The sequence below is a fragment of the Lathyrus oleraceus genome, chromosome 1 (assembly GCF_024323335.1).
Source record: "Lathyrus oleraceus cultivar Zhongwan6 chromosome 1, CAAS_Psat_ZW6_1.0, whole genome shotgun sequence".
Lineage (NCBI taxonomy): Eukaryota > Viridiplantae > Streptophyta > Magnoliopsida > Fabales > Fabaceae > Lathyrus > Lathyrus oleraceus.
This window is the reverse complement of record NC_066579.1, coordinates 100,987,763-101,000,479: the sequence shown is the minus strand read 5'-3', so window position 1 is coordinate 101,000,479 and position 12,717 is coordinate 100,987,763. Positions and strand designations below refer to the sequence as shown.

Here is a 12,717-nt window from a genome sequence, read left to right as displayed (position 1 = left end):
TCATTTCCAATAACATTTTCCATATGATTTTCATTATTTCATTTTTATTTTCTTCAAATTGTAAAAATCATAAATAATGGAAAAATGTTTCAATTTAATCCAAACATTTTTCCACATGCTTGTGTTGATGTCTATTATTTTTTGATGTTTATTTCATGATTTTTGTATTGCTGGATTTTTAAATGTGCTTGATTGTTGGAACATGATACCAAAATGACATGTTGTGTTGATTGATTTGTAAAATGCTCATGGTTTGTCCAATTGCCTTGAAATTTGACATGCTTATTCATAACATGTAACATGATCTTTTAGCTTTTGTTTGGCATTTTTACCATTTAATACCACTGTTTTGGACACATGAACATTTGGTGTGACAATTTGTGTCACAATTTGTATGGTGCACTTGTACATTTTCATTCATGTACCATATGAACTCTTGTGGACTTGATTTTTGGTTTGATGATTGTTCATAATATGTCAAGCTCACATAAAAAATTTCATGATCATTGGATTCATTTCTGTTTTAATTTGGATTTTCTAGTTTGATTGTCCAATTGTGTGCACTTTGCTTGCCTTTGTATAAGCTTGATCATTTGAGGGCTTTGCCTTATGATTTGAGGTTGATCCTTTTGAGGACCTTTTCTTACTTGACTGAATGTGCTTCATGTGGAATATTGACTTCTTTTTTGACTATTTGACTTGCCTTTGACCCTAGTCTTTGTACTAGTGGTTTGTACTCACCAATTGTGTTTGTGTTTCAGGTATCTAGCACTAATGGTTGGTTTGCTCATTATTTGAGATGCAAGTTACTTTGTTTACTAACTATTGTTGTCTTGTAGGTTAATGGATGTGATGAACTTACTTGAGTGCTTGCATTTGTAACTTGAATTGTGTGCAGTTGCATTGGCTCCACTGTGTGTTTTCTGATTGGTTGTCTGAGATGCTAACTGGTTAGCTTTTGTACAGGTACATTAGCCGTTTGCTAGTTAGCTTTTGCTTTGCTTTGGAGTGTGGTTGATACACCACTGAGGTTGTTTAGCCTTCTCACTCCATGTAGTCTGGAAGTCCTGTCGCTTTTTTGGCAGGCATTTGGCTGAAGTCCTCCTTAAGAGGCAATGACTGTGATTGTTTACATTTGTGCTAAAAACCTCTAAATGAGGCATGTTGTTTGTTAAGTCCTCCTAAGTGAAGAGTTAATTGACAGATAAAAGGGATTAGCAATCAATCCCCTGTTATTCAGTGAGTCGTTCATTATGCTCGCACTACGTGCTGATGCTCTTGAACAATGTACCCAAGATCTCTGTATAGAGTCAGTCAAGTGGAATAGGGTCCCTCTTTCTGGATCCCCAAGCTTTCATTGATTTGAGCTCACCCAGGCCAGGGTTAAGAGCGTGAGGTCTAATCCTCATTACCTTTCATCAACTTCACCCTAACTCTCAATGTTAGTGGTTAAGAGCTTCAGCATACCCTTACAGTTTTGGCTTGTTTGTCGAGGTTGATATGACCCCTTGACTAAAGACCAACCGTTTGTATGAGCCTCTTATTTGTATATAGTGTGTGATGCTTGATCATTTGTGATTGGTGTTTATTTGCTGTTTGATTGACTTGCTTCCTATGTGAGTTAGGTTCTGATTAGATACCTCAACATAGGGATATTGTGGATTGCATGACAACTATTAGGCTCGAGTCAGTCTCCCTTTTAGTTTGTTATTCCCCGGTCTCTGGTTAGGAGAGAGTTTCTCCCCTGTTAAGGGGAACTACGTCGCCCTGATTCTCATACCAGATGAGATACGTAGGCAGGAGATCGTGCGAGATCTCTTCGGGAACTCTTTTTCTTTTTGTGTGTGTTTTGGTGACAGCTATTAGGCTCGAGTTCCAGACTCCCTATTAGCTTGTTGATTTGATCCCCTTTTGCTTTGGTGTTTGCTGGTTAGCGTGTGCTTGTTTGGAGTCGGATGTAAGTCCATGTTTGGCATTCTGTTTCCTGTTTTGTTGTTTGGAGTCGGATATAAGTCCAGGTTTGGCATTTTGTTTCCTTGTGTTGTGTGTTTGGAGTCGGATATAAGTCCAGGTTTGGCATTCCGTTTCCTTGTTTGTGTTTGCTTTGAGGAGTTAGATATAAGTCTAACTATTGGCATTCTGTTTCCTTGTTGAGTGTTTCTTTTGACGTCTCAGCGTCTCTTTCCAGTGTTCTGTTTCGGCGTGCGTTAGCCGAACTACGAGTGTTCTGATTCTTCTCTGGATAGAGAAGATACGTAGGCATAAGATGCGATATCCTAGCGAGCATGTTTCCCATTTCCCCGAACTACATCGACTCTGATGTTTATTTCTGACAAACTACGTAGGCCCAGGATGCGACATCCTGCTGAGTCCCCTTCCTCCATATTCTTTCACTTGTTTTGTTATTCCAGTGTGCGTGCATTCTTTGAGCAGTTTATTAGCAACCTTTTCCTATTCTTTTGAGCGTGGATCCCGTCGAGTACGACGGACGTGAGGGGTGCTAATACCTTCCCCTTGCGTAACCGACTCCCGTTCCTTGTAATCTCTGGTCGTAAGACCATTCCTTTCCCATTTCTTAGGTTAGTCATGCGCTTCCTTTCCGTCATAGGATGAATAGCGTCGGTGGCGGCTCTGTAAACATGTTTTTTTCCGTCGGTTGTTTTTCGCGTTGCGCCAGATGGGATTAAGACTCTAGGAACTTTTTAGATCATGGTCTATAGGTTTTTATCCTTAGTACACTTCTCTAGCATGGTTCTTAACCCGACTCCATGCTCGTAACTCACAATAAACCCTTTGATTCTTGGTTGATCCGACCAAGTCTTATCAATATCAATGGAACTTGGGTGTTGATAAGGTGAAAACCATAATCCACCAAAATGGATGATTGATCTTGATAATGACTTGTTCCATCCCTTGACCTTTGTTTGTGTTTGCCTTGTGTGTGACCCCTTGTGTGTGATTATTGCATTGATGCATACATGCGCATCATGACATTCATCACCGAAAATAAATTTCGAGGAACTAAGGTCTTACTTGCAAATATTTTCAGACCATGGATTATGGACGGAGGAACACTAAGAAGTACAGTTTTAGATGTCCTGATTTGAAAGAGATAAAAAAGTTGTCATCCTTTGTATTAGATCCCTTGGACTTCAAGCAACGCCATGGGAAGCTTTTGTTTGTAATATTTGCTGATGTGGTTGAAGGACTTCTGAGTGTTTTGGTTTAGTTCTATGATCCTCTCTACCGGTGCTTCACTTTTCCCGATTATCAGCTTGTACCTATGTTAGAAGAGTATGCCCATCTCTTGGGTATACCCGTATCTGACAAGGTACCTTTCAGTGGGTTGGAGGAGATCCCCAGATCTCATGTCATAGTTGAAGCTCTTCATCTGAAGAAATATGAGATTGATGCTCATTTGGTGAATAAGGGAGGAGTTCTTGGGTTGACTTCTGAGTTTCTCATTGGTAAAGCTATTGTTTTTGCTCAAGTCGGCAGCATGGATGCTTTTGAAGCCATCTTTGTATTGCTCATTTATGGTTTAGCTTTGTTCCCTAACATTGATGGTTTTATTGATGTTAACGCCATTAGAATCTTCTTGATTGGGAATCCTGTTCCTACTCTGTTGGGTGACATAAATTTCTCTTTGCATTTGAGGAATTCTAAAGGTGGTGAAACTATTGTGTGTTGTGTTCCTCTTCTATACAAGTGGTTTATTTTGCACTTGCCTCAGACACCTGCTTTTATGGAGAACCGACAATGTCTACGATGGTCCCAGAGACTTATATCTCTTACTAATGATGATATTATTTGGTATGATTATGCATTGAGTAGCTTGGATATTATTGACAATTATGGTGATTTCTCTAATGTGCCTCTCATTGGTATACAAGGAGGAATAAACTAAAACCCTGCTTTGGCTCATCGTCAACTTGGGTTCCCCTTGAGAGATAAACCTAATAACACTTGGTTAAAGGGTTTATTCTATCAAGAGGATAAAGATCCCCAACCTATAAAGTAGAGGATGATATATTCTTGGTAAATACTTTCAGACCATGGATTGTGGACGAAGGAACACTAAGAAGTACAATTTCAAATGTCCTAATTTGAAAGAGTTAAGGAAGTTTTCATCCTTTGTACTAGATCCCTTGGACTTCAAGCAACGTCATGAGAAACTCTTGTCTGTGTTATCGACTGATGTGGTTGGAGGACTTCTGAGTGTTTTGGTTCAGATCTATGACCCTCTTTATTGGTGCTTCACTTTTCTCGACTATCAGCTTGTGCCCACGTTGGAGGAGTATGCCCGTCTCTTGGGTATGCCCGTATCTAATAAGGTATCTTTTAGTGGATTGGAGGAGATCCTGAGATCTCATGTCATAGCTGAAGCTCTTCATCTGAAGAAATATGAGATTGATGCTCATTTGGTGAAGAAGGGAGGAATCCTTGGGTTGACTTCTGAGTTTATCATTGATAGGGCTATTGTTTTTGCTCAAGCCAGTAGCATGGATGCTTTTGAGTCTATCTTAGTATTGCTCATTTATGGCTTGGCTTTGTTGCCTGACATTGACGGTTTTGTTGATATTAACGCCATTAGAATTTTCTTGATTGGGAATCATGTTCCGACTCTGTTGGGTGACATATATTTCTATTTGCATTTGAGGAATTCTAAAGGGGGTGGGACTATAATATGTTGTGTTCCTCTTCTGCACAAGTGGTTTATTTTGCACTTTCCTCAGACGCTTTCTTTCTTAGAGAATCGACAATGTCTTCGGTGGTCCTACAGACTTATTGTAAGACCCACATTTTGACCCTAAGATCCCTCATGCTATCTCATCATATGCATTAGCATTGGGATCATACCTTGGCATCCTCCTTACCCCTCATTCATTGGGTTTGTATTGGGAGAGATCACCAAGCACCATGTGATTGTGTTTTATCATCTTAACTAACCAAAATACCAAAAATATGGCTTTACATTTGTCTAACTCTTTTGTAGGTAAGGCACATGATCACCTTTGATCCATCAAGCTCATATCTAGGGTTTAAGCCCCTCATGACTAAGAGCTCAATCAATAATTGGTCTATAATGGCATTAGACATCCACTACGCCAAAAATGACTTTTAACAGCGCATCTTAGACAGCGCTTTTAAAAGAAAGCGCTGTCTAAGGTTAAAATTAAAATAAAACACGGAAAATGTTCCAAGAAAATAATGAAACCGCTGTCTAAGGGGGGGTCTTAGACAGCGCTTTCTAAAAGCGCTGTCTAAGACCCCCCCTTAGACAGCGCTTTTAGAAAGCGCTTTTAAATATAGACCTTAGTCAGCGCTTTTGATAAAGCGCTGTCTAAAGTCTTTAAATTAAAAAAAAAATTAAAACCAAAAGCGCTGTCTAAGGGGGGGTTTAGAAAGCGCTTTTGGAAAGCGCTGTCTAAGGCATACCTTAGAAAGCGCTTTCCACAAAAGCGCTGTCTAAGGTCTAATTAAAATAAAATTTCAGACCACAAAAGCGCTTTCGTTCTCTGTTCTTTTGTTTTCCCTCTTCTTCACTCACCTCACAAACTTCCGCCATATCCTCTTCCCCTCAATCTCCATCAGCCATAACCTTCTTCTCAACTCACACAACATCACGCAGACACTCCAAAACACGACATCCCCATATCACCCTATTTTCCTTCAACTTCCGAAAACCCTATTTTCCGCCTTCGAGGGTCCCTCCGCCGTCACCCAAACAATCGACCGCCGCACTCGCCTCTCACCTCCGAACCTCCGCCGTCACCCAAACAATCGAAGGTTGCAGCGCAAGGAGATCACTTGAATACGGTACGTTCTGCTCTAATGCTCTTCCTCTTCTTCCATCTTTTGAAGTTGAATACGGTACGTTCTGCTCTAATGCTAACATAATGCTAACTTGTTAGATGTTAGTCAATATGGTTAAATAATTAGCTTGGCTTAGAATAGAGTTAGTTTAGTTATGCTTATGATGTTATCACAGTCGATTTCCATTGTCAATTACAATAAGAAAAATTAATGAACTCAGTGGGATTTCTGTCATAGAATGAAGTTAGAATGTTGGAGTGTTCTTGGATTTGTCAATGATGCTAACTGAGCTATTGTGTTAGTTAGCTAGCTTACTAGTTATGCAATGCCACAACGCCTGCTTGTTTGACTTTGGCTTGAACTGAAATGTTGGTGTTAAAAATGTGCTTGTTTGATTGTAATGCCATGAGTTCAAATAACTTGGATTGTTACTGCAATAGTTTCTTTCTTTTATACTTGTTGCACTTGTATGTTTTGCCTATGTTAATTGCTCTGCTTGAATGGACCCGTTGTTGTTTATTATAGCCTTGTATGTGTGCAATTAGATCCATGGCTGAACGTATGTGTATGGGTTGGTGTTAGCATATGGCTGCCCTGTTTGAATCTACACTCAATGCTTGTGGTTTGTCCATTGCCCTGTTGCAATCTTGATCAAATTTTTACTATCCACCACAACTGCCATTGTTAAGATGATTAATAGGGTTGTTACTGTAGGAAATGATTGTTAGCAATGCATTCATGCCCCCTTTTGAAATGGTGTTAATGGATTGCACGTGAATTGATGTATGCTGGTTGAAAAATATGTATTGCTTGGTCTTGTTATGTAAATTTGGTCTGCAACTGTCATAGAAGTAAAAGTATGTTATGTTAATGTGCACGAAGTTTGCCATGTAATGCTATGTACTAATGCTTTGGTGTACATGTTTCTTCATTGAAATTTATAATTATGATAATTATGGTTAACTGTTTGTTGAAAATGCTATGCTAATCGGTTAGTTGCTGGTGTTACAAATGCAATGTTTAATGATAGTTGGTGATTTGGGAGTTGTTAGTTTGTGTATGTATGTATATTGAATTGTGTATGTATATGTGTATGCAATTTGATTTTCTTTATACTTGCTTGGTATGCATGATGAATTTTGAAATGCATTGCATGTTGGGGCTGTCATGACTAGGCTTGGATTTAGATGTTCAATATTGTTCAAACTTCATGTTTCCTTAGTGATTATACTTGAAGATTGAATAGGTAGTTTTTTTTCTTTTTAACTGTGAAAGTGTTGTTCATTTCACTTTCATTCTAAAGGAACAAGATTTCTCCCATAAAATGATTGAACGAACTCTAATATAGTTATAGGTATACTTATAGGTATATTGTAATAGAAAAAGTTTGATTCTTGTAATATAAAAAATGAAAGTGATGAGGTAATTAAAGTTGGTATATTGGCGTATCGGATACGTTATTGAAGTTTATATTAACATTGGTTATGTATAGGTTTTTGAAGTTTAAAATGAATTGAACTTTATAATTGTTAGGATATTCAAAGATACTACCTTAGTTATGTATTTTCGTCTGGATTAATTGTTTACTTTAATAAGTAGGAAAACCATGGATAAAACATGGATCTGTGCCGATCGAATGACCAAAGAGTACGAGAGTGGGGTTGCGGAATTCGTTAAGTATGCTGTTCAACACGCTGAAAACCCCAGACGAATGCATTGTCCTTGCTTGCGTTGTTGTTATATTGGTAAGGTTGACGCACATGGATTGAAATCGCATTTGCTGAGGCATGGAATTGATCAAAGTTATCAGTGTTGGATATTTCATGGTGAGAAAATTAACGAGAATGTTGAATCGAGTGGAAAAAGTAATACGACCTATGCTTCATACGACAAAGACACGGAAACATACGATTGTGATCGAGTTGAAGAGATTGTAGAAGCACTGGAAGAAGATCTTCATGATTGTCCTGAAATGTTTGAGAGGATGGTAAGCGATGCAGAGAAACCGTTGTACAAAGGTTGCACTAAATTCTCAAGACTTTCTGCGGTATTAAAGTTGTACAACTTAAAGGCGGGCAATGGATGGTCGGATAAAAGTTTCACAGAGTTGTTGGCCCTTATGAGAGAAATGCTACCGGATGATAATGTTCTTCCTAATCGAACCTATGAGGCAAAAAAAATGTTGTGCTCTATTGGCATGAGCTATGATAAGATACATGCTTGTCCTAACGATTGCATTTTGTTTCGTAACGAATATGCAATGTTAACTGAGTGCCCTAAATGCGGTTTGTCTCGATATAAGAAAAGATTATCTCCCGCAAAAGTCTTATGGTATTTTCCGATAATTCCGAGATTTAGGCGCATGTTTCGTAGTGAAACCGATGCAAGACATCTTACTTGGCATGCAGATGAAAGAATTATTGATGGAATGTATCGGCATCCGGCTGATTCACCACAGTGGTCGAAGATTGATAATGATTATCCTGAGTTTGGATCAGAAGCAAGAAACCTTCGATTGGCATTATCTACTGATGGAATGAACCCACATGGTCTTCAAAGTATCTCACATACCACATGGCCTGTGATTCTTATGATTTATAACCTACCTCCGTGGCTATGTATGAAGCGTAAGTACATGATGTTATCTATGTTAATCTCTGGGCCTAAACAACCAGGGAATGACATAGACGTATACTTGACACCTCTGATCGAAGATTTAAAGATTTTGTGGGAGAACGGTGTGGAGGTTTATGATGGATATAGGAAAGAAAGTTTCAATTTGAGGGCGATGTTGTTTGGCACAATTAATGATTTTCCAGCATACGGGAATCTATCTGGGTATAGCATTAAAGGTCAACGTGCGTGTCCTGTTTGTGAAGACGGAACCGATACGATTCGATTGGAACTTTGCCAGAAGAATGTATTTCTCGGTCATCGTAGATTCTTACATTCTAAACATCACTACCGTGGGTGGAGAAAAGCATTCAATGGAGACACCGAACATCGTAGAGCTCCACCCGCATTGTCAGGTGAACAAGTTTTTGAAAAGGTGAAAGATGTGCGTACTGAGTTTGGCAAGCCTTTTGCACATAAGATTGTGAAAGGTGGGTGGAAGAAAAGGTCGATATTTTTTGAATTGCCATATTGGAAGTCTTTGTACGTGAGACATTTTCTCGATGTTATGCATATTGAAAAAAACGTATTTGAAAGTGTTATCGGTACATTACTCAATATAAAAGGCAAGTCTATGGATGGCCTTAAAGCAAGGGAGGACATGTTAAAAATGGGAATGAGAACTGAATTAGCACCCGTGAAGAAAGGAAGACGAACATATCTACCACCTGCTGCTTTTACTTTATCTAGAAAGGAGAAAAAAAATTTGTGTAAGTCTCTGAGTGAAGTTAAGGTTCCAGAAGGATACTCATCTGATATCAGAAGACTTGTTTCTATGAAAGACCTCAAGTTGAAGAATTTGAAGACACATGATTGCCATGTTATAATGGAACATTTTCTACCGATAGGTATACGTTCTATTTTGCCAGAAAAAGTAAGAAGTGCCATAACTAAATTGTGTTTTTTCTTTAGGTCAATTTGTAGTAAGGTGATCGATCCGAGATCTTACCAACACTATAAAAAGAGATTGTAATTACCTTGTGTGAGCTTGAAATGTATTTTCCTCCGTCTTTTTTTGACATAATGGTTCATTTAGTTGTTCATCTTGTGAAAGAGACACAGTTGTGTGGACCAGCTTATATGAGATGGATGTACCCTGCTGAACGGTATATGAAAATATTAAAAGGGTACGTGAAATCCCGAAGTCGACCAGAGGGTTGTATTGTTGAACGATACATTGTTGAAGAAGCTGTTGAGTTTTGTACTGAATATTTGTCTAACGTTCAATCGATTGGACTCCCCAGAGCTCAGATTTTCGACAAAATGGAAGGTAAAAAATTAATTGGGAATAAAATTGTGACAATATCAAGGGATGAACGGGATCAAGTTCATTTGTATGTTCTGCACAATAATAATGAGGTTGAGCCATATGTTGAAATGCACAAGGATGTACTCCGAAGGTTAAATCCGAACAGAAATGAAAATTGGATAGTTATAGAGCACAATCAAAGTTTCATACAATGGTTGAAGGATCATATTTATTTGAAGCGCTCTTCAGATCCTTCTTCGGTAACAGAAATGTTGAGATGTTTGGCATATGGTCCAAGTTTGCATGTGTTTTCTCATAGCGCATATTCAATTAATGATTACACATTTTATACCAAAGAACAAGATGATAAGAGTACTATGCAAAATAGTGGTGTCACCGTGCTAGCTGAAGCAATGCATATATCAAGTATGAAGGACTTAAACCCCAAATATGCAAATTTGTCATATTTTGGAGTTATTGAGCACATTTGGGTATTTGATTACGAGAAGTTTCAGATTCCCATCTTTGGTTGCAAGTGGGTGAATAGTAGTGGCATACGAATGGATAAGTCTGGATTTTTGCAAGTTGATCTTACTAGGGTGGGGTACAAAGATGAACCTTTTATTCTAGCATCTCAAGCTAAACAAGTGTTCTATGTGAATGACCCGAAGAGTACAAAATGGTCTATAGTGCTTTTCTCTAACAAAGTGACTGATGATAGTGGTGTCGATCAATGTGATATTGATGTTGAGAATGAGTCATGCATTAGACGGAATGAGTTGAATAGAAATGATGAAGTTGAGGATCTTATACCGGATGAGTCATATATAAGAAACGATCATAATGAGGGAATTTGGATCAATTCATCCGTACGCATTGCTAAGAAACAAGTGATTAATATTCCAACAAAGAAAAGAAAGAGATGTTAGTGACTTAGGTAAATTATCCATGGTTTCTTTATTTATTTTTTCAATTGTTTTGATTATAAGTTATATGTGATAATGCATGATTTCATTATATTTTTGTTTTCAATTGCTTTGATTATAAGTTATATCTGATAATGCATGATTTCTTTACTTTTTTGTTTTCAATTGCTTTGATTATAAGTTATATTTGATATTTGATGGTTTCCTTGGTTTATTACAGGTTAGACATGGCTGATGACCAACATGAGGAAGTTAGTAAAAAAGTATCCGCGGAAGAAGAAATTCGAAGAGGCATCACAGTAATGAGGAGGGTGGTCCAAGGAAGATCTCGAGGCATCATACTAGATGTCTGTTGGAACAACCAGGGACAGCTTATAGAACCTAATGGGCATACCTTAACTAGTTTTATCGGTGCACTAGTAAGGAATGAAATTCCCATTACATGTGATGATTGGAGAAACAAAGAGCTGAATGAGTCCAAAGAAAAAATTTGGAGTGAGATAAAGGTACAATCATTTGGCCCTTAATTATACGGTATCAATTATGTTTTTTCAATTACCGATACTAACTATCAATCTGTATGTTTTTCTTAGCGATGTTTTAACATCGAAGAAGAAAGAAGAGGTTTTTGTATGAAATTGGCCGGAAAGCTTCTAAGAGGGTTTCGGACATTTTTATCATCCAAGTTCCTTAAGGATGCGGATGGTAATTTTGTGGATGCGGAGCTTCCTAAAAAATATGAAAGTTTGATATCGGCTGAAGAATGGGAAGCTTTCAAATCCAAAAGACAAGACCCGGTTTTTCAAAGAATAAGTGCTACAAATCGGGAAAGAGCATCAAGTCCCGCATATCCGTACCGAAAAGGACGTGTCGGATATGGACGCTTAGAACAATCCATGGTAAGTATTTATAAATTGCGATAACAAATTTGTTCATCATATATTAGTTTTATCTGATCAAATTGTATGACATAATGTGTAGCTGCAGAAGGAGGAAAGTTCAGAAACATCTCTTCCTGCACATGTTTTGTGGAAGGAAGCCCGTGTGGGCAAATCTGGAGTTCCTCAAGAAGAAGTTTTACACGTATACCAGAAATGTGTAAGTATAACATTTTTTCATTAATTGAATAACATTTTTATACACAAATATTTGACAAGTATACGGTATTCATCTGATTTTTCAGGAGGAGCTATCTCAGTCTTTATCTCCCGATGATACTAAGGGCATACTTAGTCGGGCATTAGATGTCCCTGAGTATTCTGGTCGGGTGAGGGGTAAGGGATTTGGAGTCACTCCGACCTCCCTGAGTATTAAAAAAGGAAAGGCTCCTAGAAATCGGGAGCTTCATGCAAGATTGGAAGCCATGCAAGCTGAGCTTGATGCATTGAGGAGAGAAAGAGAGGCTAGCGCCTCAACAGTATACATAGATGCTTCGGACAAAAACAGTATCAACTGTACCTTTCAGCCGAACATTCCAGAGGTAATTACATATAATTGTCTTAAATTGAACTATTTGCTTAAATTATGTATTTGACATATATACACATTAACGATTTCTTGTTATTATTGGTTTTAGGGAATTTCCCATTGTCAGCTGTATTTGTCGTCACCATACTATCGGATGGTTGGCAAGGGAAAAGTGCATAACGTTAGCGGAGTATTACTCCACACTAGAGAGCTCCCTGCTGGATGTTTGAAGGTATCAGTTGATATTGCAGTTGAGCCGAATGCAGCATTACCATATCCTAGCGATGATTCGGATGCAACAACGGTGCACGAAGCAGTAGGTTCGTTTGTTGCATGGCCGACAAACCTCATATGCGTAGGATATGAGGTATGCTTAAAACTTATGTTAACTTTAATGTGTATATTCAAAGTTTAAAATTTATGCTTAAAATTTTACTTACATATTTTCCTTGGTTATGTTAAATAGACTCCCACAAAATCCAAATCAAAAGATAATGCGATTCCACGGCATACCGAGTCCACGGTTTCAAGAAAAGAGGTAATATACAATTATATGACATATATTCATGGAAGTTGTTACATTCT

At 38.1% G+C, this 12,717-nt stretch overlaps 1 protein-coding gene across 1 annotated transcript; it reads left to right on the top strand.

The window, feature by feature from the left end:
* Positions 1-10,897: 10,897 nt before the first annotated feature.
* LOC127119447 (uncharacterized) lies at positions 10,898-11,706 on the top strand. Its single transcript, XM_051049681.1, has 2 exons — positions 10,898-11,171; positions 11,259-11,706. Exons 1-2 carry the CDS (start codon positions 10,968-10,970, stop codon positions 11,586-11,588), a joined length of 534 nt encoding a protein of 177 aa, XP_050905638.1. The 5' UTR covers positions 10,898-10,967; the 3' UTR covers positions 11,589-11,706.
* The last annotated feature ends 1,011 nt before the right edge of the window (positions 11,707-12,717 follow it).

Excerpts from the sequence above, each read along its gene's own strand:
- LOC127119447 (XM_051049681.1), top strand. The coding sequence starts at position 10,968 with ATGAGGAGGGTGGTCCAAGGAAGATCTCGAGGCATCATACTAGATGTC. Across the intron at positions 11,172-11,258 it reads AAATTTGGAGTGAGATAAAG|CGATGTTTTAACATCGAAGA; the intron begins GTACAATCATTT and ends TGTTTTTCTTAG.